The sequence below is a fragment of the Bufo gargarizans genome, chromosome 1 (genome assembly GCF_014858855.1).
Source record: "Bufo gargarizans isolate SCDJY-AF-19 chromosome 1, ASM1485885v1, whole genome shotgun sequence".
NCBI classification, from domain to species: Eukaryota; Metazoa; Chordata; class Amphibia; order Anura; family Bufonidae; genus Bufo; species Bufo gargarizans.
In genome coordinates this window covers 122635363-122655260 of record NC_058080.1, presented here as the reverse complement: position 1 = coordinate 122655260, position 19898 = coordinate 122635363, and the positions used below count along the sequence as shown (strand labels likewise).

Below are 19898 nucleotides of genomic sequence, written 5' to 3'. Positions count from 1 at the left end.
TGTCCTCTTTGGTCCGGATGACATGGCGTCCCAGATTTCCAAAAAGAACTTTAAATCGTGACTCGTCTGACCACAGAACAGTCTTCCATTTTGCCCCACTCCATTTTAAATGATCCCTGGCCCAGTGAAAACGCCTGAGCTTGTGGATCTTGCTTAGAAATGGCTTCTTCTTTGCACTGTAGAGTTTCAGCTGGCAACGGCGGATGGCACGGTGGATTGTGTTCACTGACAATGGTTTCTGGAAGTATTCCTGAGCCCATTCTGTGATTTCCTTTACAGTAGCATTCCTGTTTGTGGTGCAGTGTTGTTTAAGGGCCCGGAGATCACGGGCATCCAGTATGGTTTTACGGCCTTGACCCTTACGCACAGAGATTGTTCCAGATTCTCTGAATCTTCGGATGATGTTATGCACAGTTGATGATGATAGATGCAAAGTCTTTGCAATTTTTCGCTGGGTAACACCTTTCTGATATTGCTCCACTATCTTTCTGCGCAACATTGTGGGAATTGGTGATCCTCTACCCATCTTGGCTTCTGAGAGACACTGCCACTCTGAGAAGCTCTTTTTATACCCAATCATGTTGCCAATTGACCTAATTAGTGTTAATTGGTCTTCCAGCTCTTCGTTATGCTCAAATTTACTTTTTCCAGCCTCTTATTGCTACTTGTCACAATTTTTTGGGGATTTGTTGACACTGTGAAAATTTGAATCAACGTATTTTTCCTTTAAAATGATACATTTAGGCCTCATGCACACGACAGTTTTTTTTCACAGTCCGCAAAAACGGGGTCCGTGGGTCCGTGATCCGTGACCGTTTTTTCGTCCGTGGGTCTTCCTTGATTTTTGGAGGATCTACGGACATGAAAAAAAAGTCGTTTTGGTGTCCGCCTGGCCGTGCGGAGCCAAACGGATCCGTCCTGAATTACAATGCAAGTCAATGGGGACGGATCCGTTTGATGTTGACACAATATGGTGCCATTTCAAACGGATCCGTCCCCATTGACTTTCAATGTAAAGTCTGGAGTTCTTTTATACCATCGGATTGGAGTTTTCTCCAATCCGATGGTATATTTTAACTTGAAGCGTCCCCATCACCATGGGAACGCCTCTATGTTAGAATATACTGTCGGATATGAGCTACTTCGTGAACCTCAGATCCGACAGTATATTCTAACACAGAGGCGTTCCCATGGTGATGGGGACGCTTCTAGTTAGAATACACTGCAAACTTTGTACAAGACTGCCCCCTGCTGCCTGGCAGCACCCGATCTCTTACTGGGGGATATGATAGCACAATTAACCCCTTTAGGTGCGGCACCTAAAGGGGTTAATTGTACTATCATATTCCCCTGTAAGAGATCAGGGCTGCCAGGCAGCAGGGGGCAGCCCCCCCCCCTCCCCAGTTTGAATATCGTTGGTGGCACAGTGTGCCCCCACCATCGCCCCCCCTCCCTCCCTCTATTGTATTAAATCGTTGGTGGCACAGTGTGCCAACCACCATCGGCCCCCCTCCCTCCCTCTATTGTATTAAATCGTTGGTGGCACAGTGTGCCAACCACCATCGCCCCCCCTCCCTCTATAGCAGTAACATTGGTGGCAGTGTGCGGTCTCAACAGTAGAAGATTCATACTTACCTGCTTGCTGCTGCGATGTCTGTGTCCGGCCGGGAGCTCCTCCTACTGGTAAGTGAAAGGTCTGTGCGGCGCATTGCTAAAGAACTGTCACTTACCAGTAGGAGGAGCTCCCGGCCGTTCACAGACATCGCAGCAGCAAGCAGGTAAAGTATGAATCCTCTACTGTTGAGACCGCACACTGCCACCAATGTTACTGCTATAGAGGGAGAGGGGGGGCGATGGTGGTTGGCACACTGTGCCACCAACGATTTAATACAATAGAGGGAGGGAGGGGGGCCGATGGTGGTTGGCACACTGTGCCACCAACGATTTAATACAATAGAGGGAGGGAGGGGGGGCGATGGTGGGGGCACACTGTGCCACCAACGATATTCAAATCTCTTACAGGGGAATATGATAGTACAATTAACCCCTTTAGGTGCCGCACCTGAAGGGGTTAATTGTGCTATCATATCCCCCTGTAAGAGATCGGGTGCTGCCAGGCAGCAGGGGGCAGTCTTGTACAAAGTTTGCAGTGTATTCTAACTAGAAGCGTCCCCATCACCATGGGAACGCTTCTGTGTTAGAATATACTGTCGGAAATGAGTTTTCACGAAGTGAAAACTTAGATCAGAAAAAGCTTTTATGCAGACGGATCTTCGGATCCGTCTGTATGAAAGTAACCTACGGCCACGGATCACGGACACGGATGCCAATCTTGTGTGCATCCGTGTTCTTTCACGGACCCATTGACTTGAATGGGTCCGTGAACCGTTGTCCGTCAAAAAAATAGGACAGGTCATATTTTTTTGACGGACAGGATACACGGATCACGGCCTCGGCTGCAAAACGGTGCATTTTCCGATTTTTCCACGGACCCATTGAAAGTCAATGGGTCCGCGAAAAAAAACGGAAAACGGCACAACGGCCACGGATGCACACAACGGTCGTGTGCATGAGGCCTTACTCGGATTAAACATTTGATCTGTCATCTACGTTCTATTACAAATAAAATATTGCCATTTGCCATTTCCACATCATTGCATTCAGTTTTTATTCACAATTTGTTTAGTGTCCCAACTTTTTGGGAATCCGGTTTGTACTACTACCACACAGATAGTGCCCCCAATACTGTGCCCACTGTGCCCCCTATACTATACTGCAGAAACAGTCTCCCTGGAAATACTACTACACACAGATAGTGCCCCCTTCAACAATTATTGCAAAATAGTGCTCTAAAAAATAATTGCGCCCAGACACTAATAGTATAAAGATAATGTCCGCCAAAAATAATTGTGCTAAGCTGATACTGTGCCAGGGTGCCCCCCAAAGTAACAGTGCTCCCCAAAATCCCACCAATAGGAATAATTATCTGCCAGAGCAAACTCTTAGTAGTAATAATACCCCTATAGTGCCCATACTAGTAATCATGTTCTGCATAGCCCCCCAGTAGTAGTAAAGCTCCCCATAATACCCCCTAGTAGTAATAATTCTCCCTATAATATGACAGTACATGAAATTCCCCCGCTTAGTGCCCGCAGTTGAGCTAATGTCCCCATAATGTATGCCAGTATAAAATACCCCTGTATAGTACCCCAGTAAATGCCCTCATAGTGCTCCTCTCCCCCTTCCCCATAGTGTCCCCCATAATATGTCAGTAAAAAAAATGCCCCCAGCAGATGCATATAGTGCTCCTCTCCCCATAATGTGCCAGTAAAAAATGTGCCCCTTCTTATTGCCACCAGATGCCCCAATAGTGCTCCACTCCCCTATAGTGCCCCCAAATAATGCCCCATAGTGCCGCTCTCCGCTATAGTGCCTCCCATAATGTGCCAGTAAAAAATGCCCCCTTAGTGCCACCAGATGCCATAGTGCGCCATATTGTGCCAATAAGAAAAAAGGCCACTTTAGAGCCCCCACATCCCCATAGTGCCCCCAAATAATGCCCCTATAGTGCCACCAGATGCCCCATAGTGCCCCCCATAATGTGCCAATAAAAAAAGCCCCTTTGGAGCCCCCAGATGCCCCCATAGTGCTCCTCTCCCCCATAATATGCCAGTAAGAATTGCCCCATAGTGCCCCCCCCAAAATGGGCAAGAAATAAATGCCCCCAGAGTGCCACCCCCCATAAAAAGGGGCTGTAAGAAATGCCAGCCCCCCCCCCCCTTAAAAACAAACAAAACACCAATACTTACCTTCATCAGCAGTGATGCGATGCAGGCCTCTTCCGGCCTGTGTCCCTGCTGTGTGCTGCCCGGCTCAGGCGGCGCAATGATAATGACGTCATCGTGCCGCCCGAGCCGGCCTCTGATAGGCCGCAGGCATTAGTGCCTGTGGCCTACCAGAAGAACAGAGAAGGGAGACGCCTCTCCCTCCCCTACCCTGCCAGGCCACAGCAGCGCAGTCATCTGTATCGCTGTCCTGAGGACGGCGATACAAATGAATATGGAGATGAGCGCTTCCATTGTGGAACTCCTACTGCCCCCCCTCCCTACCGCTGCTGGCAACTAGAACCAGGGCCTATGGTGATCGGCGGTGCTCCCCTGAGGGATTTTAAAAAAAATGATAAATTCACTGGTTGTTCTGGGGGGGGAGGGGTCCAGACCCGCTGGATTCCCTCCTGTAGGTGCGCCACTGATGGGAAGGAATAATGCAAGTCACCCGTACATACTAAATGGTAAAACACTGGGTAACACTGACATGGAAAAGGACCTAGGAATTTTAGTGAACAGCAAGGCAGCTGCTGCCAAGGCCAATATGATAATGAGTTGCATCAAAAGGGGCATAGATACCCGTGATGAGAACATAGTCTTGTCACTGAACAAATCACTACACATGGAGAACTGTGTACAGTTCTGGGCTCCTGTGAACAAGGCAGACATAGCAGAGCTGGAGAGGGTCCAGAGGAGGGCAACTAAAGTAATAACTGGAATGGGGCAACTACAGTACCCTGAAAGATTAGGGTTATTCACTTTAGAAAAAAGACGACTGAGGGGAGATCTAATTACTATGTATAAATATATCAGGGGTCAGTACAGAGATCTATCCCATTATCTATTCATTCCCAGGACTGTGACGGGGGGACATCCTCTGCGTCTGGAGGAAAGAAGGTTTGTACACAAACATAGAAGAGGATTCTTTACGGTAAGAGCAGTGAGACTATGGAACTCTCTGCCTGAGGAGGTGGTGATGGTGAGTACAATAAGGGAATTCAAGAGGGGCCTGGACGTATTTCTAGAGCTTAATAATATTGCAGGCTATAGCTACTAGAGAGGGGTCGCTGATCCAGAGAGTCATCTGATTGCCTGATTGGAGTCAGGAAGGAATTGTTTTCCCCTTAAGGCCCCTTTTAGGCTGGGTCTACATGACGACATAAGTTGCGGGACACATAGGGCAAAACTACACTGCAACATTTGTCGCTCCAATGTCGAGCGACAATTTTTATGATAGACTATGGTGTCACACTGTAGCATGTGACATGCTGCGACTGCGACGCGACAGTCGCATAAAAATCCATTTTGAATGGATTTTTTGCGATTGTCGCGTTGCATGTCGCAGTATGACACCATAGACCAGGGCTGGCCAACCTGCGGCTCTCCAGCTGTTGCAGAACTACAACCCCCAGCATGCTTAGTCTGCCTACAGCTATTAGCCTACAGCATGGAATGGTGGGAGTTGTAGTTTTATAACAGCTGGAGAGCCGCAGGTTGGCCAGCCCTGCCATAGACTATCAATATAAAAATTGTCGCGTGACAAATGTCGTTGTGTAGACCTAGCCTTACACGAATGAGTTTTCCGCGCGGGTGCAATGCGTGACGTGAACCCGCACTGAATCTTGACCTATTCATTTCAATGGGTCTGTGTACATGAGAGTTATTTTTCACGCATCACTTCTGCGTTGCGTGAAAATCACAGCATGTTCTATATTCTGCGTTTTTCACTTGCGGAAGCAATGCGTTTTTCACTGATGGTTGCTAAGAGATGTTGTTTGTAAACCTTCAGTTTTTTATCCCGCGCAGGAAAAACGCATCAAAACGGATTGCACCCGCGCGGGAAAAACTGAACGCAAATCGCAGACAAAACTGACTGAACTTGCTTGCAAAATGTGCGAGTTTCACTGAACGCACCCTGAACGCATCCAGACCTAATCGTCACGCTCGTGTTATGGCCTAAAGTGGGGAAAATTGGCTTCTATTTCACAGTGTTTTTTTTTCTTTTTTTTTTTTGCCTTCCTCTTTTAAACTGTCACTATGTAACTAACGTTCTACGTTTTACTCTCCAGACCCATTGATCCTCCGTTGGACCCCAGAGGTAGTAGGGACCCCAGACCGGCCTTTCTTCTCTTGTCTTTTCCCTGGTCCCCACACACTCCACATGACACACTCTCCTTTCTTGTCTTTCTTCCTTTTCCTTTTGATTTCATTGTTTATTTCCAGTCATTATTTTTTGTTATTATTAATTTTTTATTTCCTCTATAATTTTTTTCATTTTTCCCTTTCTTTTCCTTTTTTGTTAATATTTTAAATTTATTTTTTATTTTTCTATTTTTACTTTTATCTTCACTTTTCACTCCTTTTTCTCATTTAGTCCTTCACTCAAATTTTTTCACACACACACCCTCCTCTAACACACTTTCCCCCTTTTTTCCCCTTTCTCCCCTTTTTTCTCCTTTTCTTCTCCCTTCCCTGCCTCCTACACCATAACACACATTTGCCACCATGTGCTCTTCTTTATTCCCCTTTTCTTTCCCCTCTTTCTCACACTCACACACCGCCTATCAGTTCACACTATAACCACACTCACTACAGCAATCTCCAACTTTTCTTTCCCTTATCCTTTCCCACACCCAACATGGCCGCGCCAGTTTCAGTGAGTCTCCGTCTAGCCTCACGCCCAGTTTATTCCACAACACTCCCGAAGTCCCGCGAGATCTCGCGCGTTACGCATGCGCACTGCTCCTGCTGAGACGCTGTCACTCTGGCGCTTTCTTCCACACAGGCAGCGCGTCCTTGCTGTATAACTGGGGTCCTCCTGAAACCCCGTTACCCTACTCTTGGTAAGCTTCTCTGCCGGCTCTGGGGTTGCCCTCAACCCAGTGATATACTCCACATGACAGCATACTATTGTTTAGCACTTTGTGTCCCCCCAGTGTTCATTGCTTTGTCCCATACTTTTTGGGGACATGTACACCTCATATACACCTCCTGGGACATCTACTTGATATAGCTTTACATCGTTAGCACATTATACACCTCGGCTGCTTCTCCAGCTTTGGTTACAGGTTAGAGCCCCGACTCCAGCAGCCAGTCACCCACACGTCCATATAGACTGACCTATATCTTCCAATCTCTCTTTTACGCGTCGGTCTCAGCTATAATTAGCCATATGACTACCTTATTATATAACATAACTAGGGATGAGCAAATCGGCTTCAGTTGAAACATCCGGAGTCGATTCGCATAAAACCTAGTTCTAATAGCTCCTGCTTCGTACAGTATTAGAATGTATTGGCTCCTATGAGCCGAAGTTATTGCTTCGCGAAGTCTCGTGAGAATAGACTTGGGATGTTTCATCTGAAGTCGATTCGCTCATCCCTACACATAACCTTTACCTCTGACTAATGAATTCATGTTCCTTTTTTCATTAGTGACTTATGTGACCAAGGTCTGAAGTAACCGAAACGTCAAGATTCAGAGTCACAAAATAGGCAACTTGGAAGCAAACATCAGATTGTGGACGGGCCAACAGAGGAAATTAGTGCCCCTGCCACCCCAAGGTCTGCTGCAGAGCCGGCTGGTACACAGGGCCCAGTGAGTAGCCTGACTTATGACCATTATGAGTATTCTTCTGCTCATCCTTCTCTCCCTTAGGCCTCATGCACACGACAGTTTTTTTTCACGTTCCGCAAAAACTAGGTCCGTGATCCGTGACCGTTTTTCGTCCGTGGGTCTTCCTTGATTTTTGGAGGATCCACGGACATGAAAAAAAAGTCGTTTTGGTGTCCGCCTGGCCGAGCGGAGCCAAACGGATCCGTCCTGAATTACAATGCAAGTCAATGGGGACGGATCCGTTTGACGTTGACACAATATGGTGCAATTGCAAACGGATCCGTCCCCATTGACTTTCAATGTAAAGTCAGGAGTCCCTTTACTTTCACACTTGCGTTCATATAATGCAGACGGTGGCTCCGTTCAGAACGGATCAGTCTGCATTATATTGTTAAAACATTTCTAAGTGTGAAAATAGCCTCAGACGGATCCGTCCAGACTTTACATTGAAAGTCAATGGGGGACTGATCCGTTTGAAAATTGAGCCACAGTGTGTCATCTTCAAACGGATCCGTCCCCAATGACTTACATTGTAAGTCTGGACGGATCCGCTTGCCTCCGCATGGCCAGGTGGACACCCGAACATAACTTGAAGCATCCCCATCACCATGGGAACACCTCTATGTTAGAATATACTGTCGGATATGAGCTACATCGTGAAACTCAGATCCGACAGTATATTCTAACAGAGGCGTTCCCATGGTGATGGGGATGCTTCAGGTTAGAATATACTGAAAAACTGTGTACATGACTGCCCCCTGCTGCCTGGCAGGTGCTGCCAGGCAGCAGGGGGCAGACCCCCCCCTGTAGTTAACTCATTGGTGTCCAGTGCCCCCCTCCCTCCCCTGTAGTTAACTCATTGGTGTCCAGTGGCCCCCCCCCTCCCTCCCCTGTAGTTAACTCATTGGTGTCCAGTGGCCCCCCCCTCCCTCCGCTGTAGATAACTCGTTGGTGGCCAGTGGGCCCTCTCCCCTCCCTCCCTCTCCTAATTAAAATCGCCCCCCCTATCATTGGTGGCAGTGGAGACTACCGATCGGAGTCCCAGTCTCCACTGCCACCAATGATAGGGGGGGCGATTTTAATTAGGAGGGGAAGGGAGGGGAGAGGGCCCACTGGCCACCAACGAGTTAATTACAGGGGAGGGAGGGGGGCCCACTGGACACCAATGAGTTAATTACAGGGGAGAGAGGGGGGGCCCACTGGACACCAATGAGTTAACTACAGGGGAGAGAGGGGGGGCCCACTGGACACCAATGAGTTAACTACAGGGGAGAGAGGGGGGGCCCACTGGACACCAATGAGTTAACTACAGGGGAGAGAGGGGGGGCCCACTGGACACCAATGAGTTAACTACAGGGGAGGGAGGGGGGGCCCACTGGACACCAATGAGTTAACTACAGGGGAGGGAGGGGGGGCCCACTGGACACCAATGAGTTAACTACAGGGGAGGGAGGGGGGGCCCACTGGACACCAATGAGTTAACTACAGGGGAGGGAGGGGGGGCCCACTGGACACCAATGAGTTAACTACAGGGGAGGGAGGGGGGGCCCACTGGACACCAATGAGTTAACTACAGGGGGGGGGGCAGTCATGTACACAGTTTTTCAGTATATTCTAACCTGAAGCGTCCCCATCACCATGGGAACGCCTCTGTGTTAGAATATACTGTCGGATCTGAGTTTTCACGAAATGAAAACTCACCTCTGAAAAAGCTTTATGCAGACGGATCTTCGGATCCGCCTGTATGAAAGTAACCTACGGCCACGGATCACGGACACGGATGCCAATCTTGTGTGCATCCGTGTTCTTTCACGGATCCATTGACTTGAATGGGTCCGTGAACCGTTGTCCGTCAAAAAAATAGGACAGGTCATATTTTTTTGACGGACAGGATACACGGATCACTGTCTCGGCTGCAAAATGGTGCATTTTCCGATTTTTCCACGGACCCATTGAAAGTCAATGGGTCCGCGAAAAAAAACGGAAAGCGGCACAACAGCCACGGATGCACACAACGGTTGTGTGCATGAGGCCTTTCACTTTGAGGGAGACAAGGATCCAACTGCCTCAGTAAGGCCTAAAACCAGAAAACGTGGCATATGCTCTAAATGACCTTCTACTTGTGGCTCTAAACCACTTTGCGTGAAGTGTACAGCAAATGTTAAAGGGGAATCATCTACCTTTTTTAAAAGATATCAGAATCGTGGTTAAGCCTCATGTAGACGTCCATGGAACACGGTCCGTGAGATACCAGACTGGCATTGCAGGAGCGCACGGCGTCATTGGTTGCTATAAGGCCGTGTGCTCCTGCAATGCCAGTCTGGTATCTCATGGACCGTGTTCCAAGGACGTCTACACGAGGCTTAAGAGAGGAAGTAAAATCTTCTCTCTCCACCTGTGATTTGCTGTCTACTCTAAGCCTCCACCTGTTCCTACAAAAGTTCCTCAGGTCCTGGATAGTAACTCTGATTCAGATGATATTGTCCCCTCTGATAACGAGGTGATAGAGCTTATGTCTCCAGATGAGGTCGATGAATATAAAAGATTCCTATTTAACCCAGAGGATATTGACAAATTAGCGCTACAAAAACATGTTCTGTAAAGGAAGACATTTTTTGGGGTGAGGGTAGACGAAAAAGCGTATTTCCTGTACCAGAAAATATACAAAATATGATTATTATTTTTTTAACACCTAAACGGTTAACAAAGTTAGTAAAATCATTTTTGCATACCTTGAGGAGTGTAGTTTCTAAAATGGGGTAGTTTTGGGGTGCTTTCTGTTATGTAAGCCTCAAAGTGACTTCAGACCTGAACTGGTCCTTAAATAGTGGGTTTTGGAAATTCTAAACTTCTAGTCTTCTAATGTCCCCATAAAATAAAATAGCATGCCCAAAATGATCCAAACATGAAGTAGACATATGGGGAATGTAAAGTGACACATGTCAGATTTGCGAAAAATGGCCTGGGCAGAAAGGTGAAAAATGGCAGGGTCCTGAAAGGGTTCAATATACAGCGATCTGTTTTGCAGTCTGCCAAATACGGTTAAGGTCCGTGTGCATCCCTCAATTTAACAGGTCCTACTGTAAAAAAAAAAAAAAAAAAATGGATAAGAATAAGGCTACATGCACACGACAGTGAAAAATGGCCGTGTGACGGCCGTCTAAGGCTACTTTCACACATGCGGCAGGACGGATCCGACAGGCTGTTCACCCTGTCGGATCCATCCTTCTGCTATTTCGCCGTGCCTGCCGGACCGCCTGCTCCGTCCCCATTAACTATAATGGGGATGGGGGCGGAGCTCTGGCACGGCGAAAGGCTGCCGGACTAAAAGTCCTGCATGTCTGACTTTTTAGTCCGGCGGCCTCTCGCCGCGAACTGCCATGCTGCGCTGGAGCTCCGCCCCGTCCCCATTATAGTCAATGGGGACGGAGCGGCGGCACGGCGAAATAGAGGAAGGACGGATCCGACAGGGTGAACAGCCTGTCGGATCTGTCCTGCCGCAAGTGTGAACGTACCCTAAGTAACGGCCGTCACACGGCCATATTTAGCACCAGTAAAAGTCTATGGGGCTATTAACATTGCCGTTCTTTTAACGGCCAGTGAATAGCGTCCATCCAAAAATAGGACATGTCCTATTTTTGCCTGTTTTCACGGCTGGATGGACCCTATTGAAATCAATGGGACCATTTTTAACGGCTGATTGACAGGAGTGCACCCGTCTAACAGCTGTTAAAAGCGGGTACACAGGCCATTTAGGGGTTAAAAATAAATAAACTCACCTCATCCACTTGCTCGCAGTGCTGCAGTCTCTTCTCTCTTCATTGAGCAGGACCTGCGATCTGCGTGGTGACGTAACCACGCGGGAGCGCGCAGTGACATCATCTTTCAGCAGGTCCCATTCTGCCGCAAGCCACGCAGAAGACACATCACTGATGACAGGATCACATAATGCAGACTGAGGAGGAAGGGGGTGTTAAGGAGAAGACTAAGGGAATAAAGCTTGAAGAGAGGACAGGACAGTGGACAAAGAGGACATAACTGGGGCCAGCTATATACCTGGTCCAGGCTGAGGTGCTGCAGCTGCGACAGTCCTAGGCGATGCAGGAGGGGGGGGGGGTCCAGCCGGCCTGACAGACTCTGCAGGGAGGAGGAAGGCACCTGTGCCAAACCGGTGTACTGCTGCCCAGGTCCCGAAGATCCACGGTGCGCAGGAAACTACGTTCCCTCTAGGCATCCGGCCCGTTGACACGTAGCGCTGGAGTGTCTGATGCCATCACCGCACGGCCGCGCATGCCCAGGAGTTGACTGAGAGGATCTTCTCTTCTACGTCCTCTGCCTTCGGCTCACCTCGCGAGATCCTGAAGAATGATCATCACCAGAACCCCCTACACCAGGGATGCCGCAGTCACCAGGAACTACTGGAGCGGGGGGGACCGCTGAACTCAAGGAAGGCTCTAGGGCAGAACAAATGGAAGAGGACTTGACCCGCAGAAGGCGATCCCGGATCCAGGACGGCGCACCATCCTCCGTAGCAGTTCTCCCAGAAGGATGTCCTTTTTCAGAAGTGGCACACGTAACCAGGCTCCACTGGCTGGTGTGGAGAAAAGGCAAGCCCGCGGAGCCAGGACAATTATAGCCCCACTCCTAAACCCCCCCACCAATCAGGCACCTGTTAGCAGGGTCCAGATATCTCTACCTGAAACCCTGGAAAAAGACAGGCCCTTAACTTCAGCAAATTCCGGCCATCACTGGGCAGAATAACCACTCTGCCGAGTGACCACAGCAAAAGCTGCGGGAAATTTTCCCTCCAAAACCCAATCTAAAAATAGTATCTTAATCACTGGGCAGAAATCGGCCTCTGCCCAGTGAAGAAGATAAACCTCTACATGGGGCAATGCTGATAATGGCCATGTGGATCCCTCCTTAATGTCTGGGATCAAGCCATCACATTATACACTGCTCGTATCCATGGTTATGACCACCCTGCAATCCATCAGTGAGAGCTGTGCTTGCACACTATAGGAAAAAGCACCAGCCTATCTAAGCTGCCATGGTCCTGCTCACCAGGATGGCCAGCACTTTTTCCTCTAGTGTGCAAACACGGCCCCCACTGATTGCAGGGTGGTCGTAATCATGGATATGAGCAGTGTATAATTTGATGGAAAAATGTATTGAAGCCAGCAAAGGAGGCAATATGGGTAATAACAATACATTAGTGAGTGTCTGGTATTACCTTTCTGTACATGACAAATGCAACTTGGTGAAGTGAGACAACCCCTTTAAGCATGACTAAGTATTTACATACTTCTTTGTATCTCTCCCTCCCAGACGTGAGGACTAAAACAGGAAATGTCCACCAAGAAGAACAAATCAAAACTTATAAACCAAATGTAAGTTCACTGAAAGTGGTGAGTGAACCCATCATTGCTATAGTAATTATTAACTATGCGATTGGCCAGCACTGCAGCAAGGGACACGCCTCCTACAAAAAATCAGTCCAGTACAACAGACGGAGCTGAGACACCGGAGCCTATACCGGGCGAACGGAGCGGCGCCCAGGCATACTAGTAAGTGCAGGGGGACCCCTGGGCGCCGCTCTGCCCACAGATATAGTTAGTTTTTAGTTTGTATACTAGTGAAAGGTCCTCTTTAAAGAGGTTTTCCAAGAGTAAAATACTGCTCACCTATCCTCAGGATCGGTCTTCAACATCCGATCAGTGATGGTCCAGCACCCCGGCAGTCAGCAGTTTGAGGAGGCCTGAGTACTCTGGTTAGTGCCGCGTCCTATACCTAGCCAGTGACATCACGTTCATTGGTCACATGACCTATTTGCAGCTCACTTCCTTTCAAGTGATTGGGCCTGGGGGGGCAGTACAAAGCACAGCCGGTGTACAATGAACGATGATATGCTTTGTATGCTGTGAGGATGCCGTGGTTGTCAGACCCCCCACAATCATACATTGATGACCTATGAGGACAGGTCTTCAGGATTTTACTCCCAGAAAACCCCTTTAACTCTAGGAATTTGCAATGTAGAGTTCTGAGAAAAGTTGTAACTATATGGGAGATGCAAGCACTTATTAAGACCCGTCAGGAGTAGTGATCCTTGTTAAAGGGTTTTTCCAGGGTTTTTATATTGATGACTTATCCTCAGGATGGGTCATCAATATCAGATTGACAGAGGTCCGGCACCCCCACCAATCAGCTGGTTGAAGAGAAGGTGTGCTCTGTGCGCACCCAGCCTTTCCTTTCGTTGTTTAGCTGCTCGCCATTGACATCTCAGCAGTGAACAAATGTAATTACAAGTCATCACATTCACTTCTATGGGACGGCTCGTTCCTATTAAAGTGTATACTACAGAGCCGCGTGTCGGACCCCAGCTGGTCTGATATTAACCTATCCTAAAGATAGGTCATCAATATTAAAATTCCAGAAAACCCCTTTAAAGAGGACCTTTCACTGCTCCTGACATGCCTGTTTTTAATAGCTTCATGCATTTTGCATGTAATAACAATTCTGGAACATCTAGTCTTATGTCTGTTGTGCCATTCCTTAATTTATTCTAGAAGTTATGAATGAATTTCTAGCAGTCTGCAGTAAGGGTACACAGGGGTGGTAACCAGTTGGGGGGGTGTACCTGCACAGACTCACTTTATCCAATCGGTGCTGCCATTTTCAGACTGTGCAGGGACACAAGAAAAGTAGGGAAATCCAGCTCAAAGGTGGTGGAAAAAATGGTAGCTTTATTGCGACACAAAATCTTCGACAAACAGGAACAGTTCGCTTACGCGTTTCAGACCATAAACAAATAGCGGTCCTTCCTCATGACATTTCAAACTTCTAATGAGACTGCATCTTATGAGCCGCTCACACAGCCGGCCATGCAATCAATCGATCACATGATCGTGAGGAGCAACACAGATGGTGCAATCTCATATGTCTAATCAACTTGAATATATAAAAAGTAAAATCACAGATGCTGACCGAAAAACCTATTCAGGTGTAGAGTCAATACAGATATAAAAACAATGGCAAAACTATAGGTGCACACACCTAATTTGTTACCTTTCCTCTCTACCCTTACTGCAGACTGCTAGCAATTCATTTAGAAACTTCTAGTAGAAACAATAAAGGAATGGCTCAGCCATAAGAATAGATGCTCCAGAATTGTTATTACTTGGGGAATGCAAGAAGCTGTTAAAACGGGCATGTCAGGAGTGGTGAAAGGTCCTCTTTAAGTCTAAACCAAGAATGAGTGTCTACGGGCATTGAAGGATTGACCTTGGAAACCCCTATATCGGGGATCATCCCACTATAAACACATGTGTTGTACGGTAGGCTGACGGGCATGGGGTTTGTGCCCCCCACAGCCAGTGACGTCTTCATATCCAGTCTAGTGGTGGAGATTGGCATTTTCTCCAATCGATAAAATCTTCTGTGTGAAATGCAGATGTCAGTGCTAAAAGACAAATCAATAGGGTGACATATTCCCCCTCCCTCACTGTAATCAGAATAGGCCCTCCTTGGACCTATAGAACCCCGGTCCTGCTTCCCATTCTTATCATGTTACTAGAGCCCATGTTAGTTTTAGGCCTCATGCGCACACATCCGTATTTCAGTCCACAAACCTTCCATGTGCATTACTAGTTTTTCTCACTTGCATCAATAGACATGCCTATTACAGGACCTGCTCTATAATTTGCAGAATGCACATATACTGTCCTTTTTTTTTTTTTTTTTTTTTTTTTTCTTCTGTGAATCCACAGAAATGACTAATATGAGGTCGTGGGCATGAGACCTTATATGTATAATGAACCTTTTGAATCTGATTATGGTTTTTATTTTGTAGGATAAAAACCCCTCAAAAGCAAAATGTCAGAAACCAAAGACCTACAAGCAAAGTAAGTTTCCCTTCCTGTTCTCGCTTATCTTAAAAGTAGAGGATGGATAGAAGCAGTTCATGTGCCTTACATGGCAGCATGACAGCTGATGCCAGTAACTGGCGGCAGCAGTCACATAAATGATAGCGGCAGGAAGTAAGTAGAGACCGGTGGAGATCATTGGAACGCCAGGGGTTGAAAAGTTGAGTATAGATGCTTTGTTTTTGTTCATCACGTTTTCTGCTCGTGGCAAAAATTTTATAATCCCCCTCCTTTAGATTAATCAGATTTTATTAAAGTTTTCATCATATTAAACTTTACAAAATAACATACTCCTTTGTAGGAGCTCCATATCAACTTATGACAGTACTGATATAAGATATGACATCAAGTACATACATAAAGTGCACAACATTGTCGATGCTATTCCATCCTGTCATAATCTGCTGCTCAGTTTGTCAACAGAGCACACAAACCTAACTGAAAAAAGATAGAAACGGAAAGAATGTCGAATAGGAAAGAAAAAGAAAGAAAAGGAAAGAGGAGGGGAAGGGCATGGGGTGGTAAGGAAGGGGAAGGAACCATATCCCTGTCACTAGGGGAGATATATAGTATGAGGCTTACATCACCACCATAAACCAAGGTCATCCTACCTCATAAAGCCAGAAAAGACTGAAAATTTGGGGATTCTATTGCAGTAGCCCATCCAGCCCATGTCTTGCTATATTTAGCCGACAAATCAGACGCCTCAGCCGAAATCTCCTCCATTCTAGCTATTTGTTGCATTTCTTGAAACCAGTCCCTCATTGTGGGAACCTGTGTTGAGCGCCAGTATCTAGGGATCACTGTTCTGGCTGCTGTAATAAAAAAATCTTAGTAAGGACCCCTTTTGAGACGACATAGATCCCGGAAGGATGGAGAGGAGCGCCACCTGAGGAGAATTATTAGCTTTTTTGGAGAAATTTTATTAAATGCTTGGAATACTGAGTCCCAAAATCAAGTCACAACCCCACAACACTTGAAGCATCGTACCTCTTTCTTTGCAGCATCTCCAGCATAACTCTGAAACTGAAGGGAAAATTCTATGGAGTCTGACCGGGTATCTATACCAATGGGATAATAATTTGTAGTTCTTCTCTTGAGCGGCACCCGCCATAGAAAGCTTATGAGAATATAGAAAAGCTTTTTGACAATCCGCTTCTGCTATGATAGTACCTGACTCCCAGCCCTTTATGAAATTCGGGCTGCCTTTATGTGAGTCCGTTAGAAGAATCTGATACAGGTAGGAAACAAGCTGAGTCAGCGGAGAAGACAATGTAAACAATTTTTCAAACTCTGAGTGAGGCCCCGAACGAACACTGTGCTCCCCTGGACAAGACGAAAGATTTAATTTGCTCATATTCCAGACAAGGTATCCTCTTGTCCGGAAATTTAGTGGACATAACTGATAGAGACGGGAATGTACTTCCTTGCATCAAGTGATGAAAGCGAGGGTCGTCTGAGATCCTAAAGCCCAAAAATAAATCCCTACCCATTCCAGCAGGGAATGCTGGGCTATGAAAAATAGGAGTGAGCTGGCTAAGTCCTCTGATACCCATCCCCTTGTGGGTTAATGAGTCCCAAAGTTTGATAGTATGTTGTAATAAGGAGGAGTGGTTAGAAGCAGGGCTGTGGAGTCGGAGTCGGAGTCGAGGAGTCGGAGTCAATTTTGGGTACCTGGAGTCGGAGTCGGCAAAAAATGAACCGACTCCGACTCCTACTAAATTTAAATTGGAATAAAAAAATAAAAAAGCAAGTTTAAATGTCCAAATTCATAAACAGTTATAATTAATGACTTCTCTACTGTAAGAATAAAGGTCCATGCATGCAGTGCCTCACGTAACCGCAAAACAAACGCGTTCAGTGATGTGAAGAAGCATGCTTTTCATATGCTTCACTATATGGTACGCAATGCACAATTAGGAGTGGCAATACATATACTTTGCATTGTGTTGTGTTCTGATGTTACAGGGAACACAATGCCCATGGTTTACCTAGCCTCTCACTGATAAGGGATTAAGTAAATATGTGTTTTGCAGGACTAGAGACACTTGTATAAGTGAAGGGAATGGAGGGTCAATAGTTCAAGACTGAAGCTGAAAACCATGGATGTCAAACTCATGGCCCTCCAGATGTTGCAAAACTACAACTCCTATCATTCCCTGATAGCTGTAGTATGCCCAGGCATGATGGGAGTTGTAGTTTTGCAACAGCTGGAGGGCCACGAGTTTGACATCCCTGCTGTAAACCATTGGAAAAACTGCTGTCATTCAGCTAAGGCTATAAAACGTGTAAACTCAGAATGTTATCTTAAACTTTAAACATGACTATGGGATTCTTCTAGGGAAATCATGTTTTAAAATAAATGTCCCTTCTTGGATCCTCCCACTGCCCTGTCTTCAGCAGAAGATCAGCACACAAAGGAGAAGGCAGCAGCTTCTGCCCAACTACCTCTCTGTGCTAGAAGAGCTTAGAAGAACTTCTTTCTTTCCTTCAAGGAATGTATAAAATACATTTGCATATTAAATACAGAGGAGTCGGAAGTACAAAAAACTGAGGAGTCGGAGTCGGAGCATTTATCTACCGACTCCACAGCCCTGGTTAGAAGATCGTGGGCGGTCCACAGGTGACAGCCAAACAATGTGTTTGAGAGGGAGGAAGCATAAGGTTTGTTCTAAACCAACCCATTGTTTCGTGCCTGCGTTGTGCTGCCAGTCTAACACTCTAATGAGTACTGCAGCTGAATGGTATAACTTAAGGTCCGGTAGACCTACGCCCCCTTGGGGTTTAGATCTGACCAAGGTGGAATGATCTATCCGCGGACTGCCCTGTCCCCATATGAGGGAAGTAGTTCAATTTTAATAGGTGCTTGCTATCAGCTGGTATGTATACACTGTCGGAATATTTATGCTGTCTCCGATTGACAGTCTATATGATTTATGTGAATAAATTAAAATCGGTAATAAAGGCGATTCTAACTTATTATCATAAATATCAAGCTAAAACAAGCTCGTGATCTGCGTTGAATTGAAGACAAAACCCAGTTACAGACAAAATATATATGTAATTTATTAATACAATTTATAGTGCAAAATAATATATATAACAAAATTGGCGGTAATAAAATTCAATCAATGATATGCAAAATAGTGGTAAAGACAAAAATAATTGAGAACATATATATATATATATATATATATATATATATATATATATATATATATATATATATACACAATTATGTCTTCTTATAATAATACCCCTCACTTATTTTAAAAGTCAATTTAATACTTGATTTCTCTCAGCCGACAAATGTCCGATTAAACCCAAATCTGGTTTATCTTTTATCTATATAAATATATATATATTATCAACCATACTGGTCTAGAACTGAATTCAGTTCCTTGGAGATAATACCGTGTTTTCACTAGTATATTTTTAATCTCCCTGTATTGGATTAATTTTCAGGATGATGCTGCAGGTACACCCCAATCTTATTCCAAAACAGATACTATACACAAAGTATGGTTAATTGAATATATCTATAGATATGTATTATATTAATTAATTATCCTATAAAATATAGGTAAGGTTATACTATACCAAAATGTCAGCTAGCAGAAATCAGTTTCAATGGTTCTAAGATGGCTGCCTCCAATGACTGGCAAGATGGTCAAGATGATGTTCAGAGAGAGAGCGAGATCGATCCCTTCTGTCAGCCCATACCATCTTTTTATCCTATCTTAGAAAGGGCTTGGCCAAGTTTTATCATTAACTAGTGACCTCACTTTATAATTAATAGAACCTTCCTCTAGGGAAAAATATACCCTAGATCTTTGTTACCCTAACACTAGATGGCACTAGTATTCCATACAAAAATCGAAGCATTCATTTATTTCTCTTATTCATATAATAGCAATAAAATGTAATCTAAGGTTTCAGACAAAACCTTGAGAAGATCTTGAAGAGACAATGAGTTTTATACTTGGTCAACTAACTTGTGTATCCTTAAGTCTTTTGACCAAACTTGATTAAATCAAGATAAATAGGGCTATCTCAATTCATTGTTCGTGGAGGAGACAGGGTTTGTTCATGATCACCTGTGTCCACATTTTTCCATTCCAGGAAAGAAATAATTAATTTGTGTGTTCCACTGAGACAGATTCTAAACATGACAGAGGAGTTTATACCTCGTTTCTAATCTTAAAACTGAATATATCTATGAGGACTATACTCTTATTTATATATATATATATATATATATATATATATATATATATATATATATATATATACTATATATTCAGCACACCTATTAAAATTGATAATATAAAATCAATCTACTCCTATATTGATTAATATAAAAACCACAAAGAAAGTGTCACGACCCCTGGTCACGGTCGTGACTCCTTGGGAGCCGCATGCAGTTATCCGCGGTCTGGTGTTGTCGCAACCGCAGCTGGGGGCACTTAGTGGTTTGCCTCAGGTGCGGTTGCCGCGAATAACAGGCATGCGTGCGGTTGCCCTTGGCAACGTG

General features: G+C 45.5%; 1 protein-coding gene across 1 annotated transcript in view; it reads left to right on the top strand.

The window, feature by feature from the left end:
• Positions 1-6556: 6556 nt before the first annotated feature.
• The window catches only part of CENPU (centromere protein U), a 66554-nt gene continuing 53212 nt past the window's right edge, over positions 6557-19898 (top strand). Inside the window, exons 1-4 of the mRNA XM_044290116.1 lie at positions 6557-6670; positions 7262-7424; positions 12771-12832; positions 15292-15343. Of these exons, the coding sequence (XP_044146051.1) occupies positions 12792-12832; positions 15292-15343 (93 nt within the window). The 5' untranslated portion in view covers positions 6557-6670; positions 7262-7424; positions 12771-12791. The remainder of the gene's footprint in view (positions 6671-7261; positions 7425-12770; positions 12833-15291; positions 15344-19898) is intronic.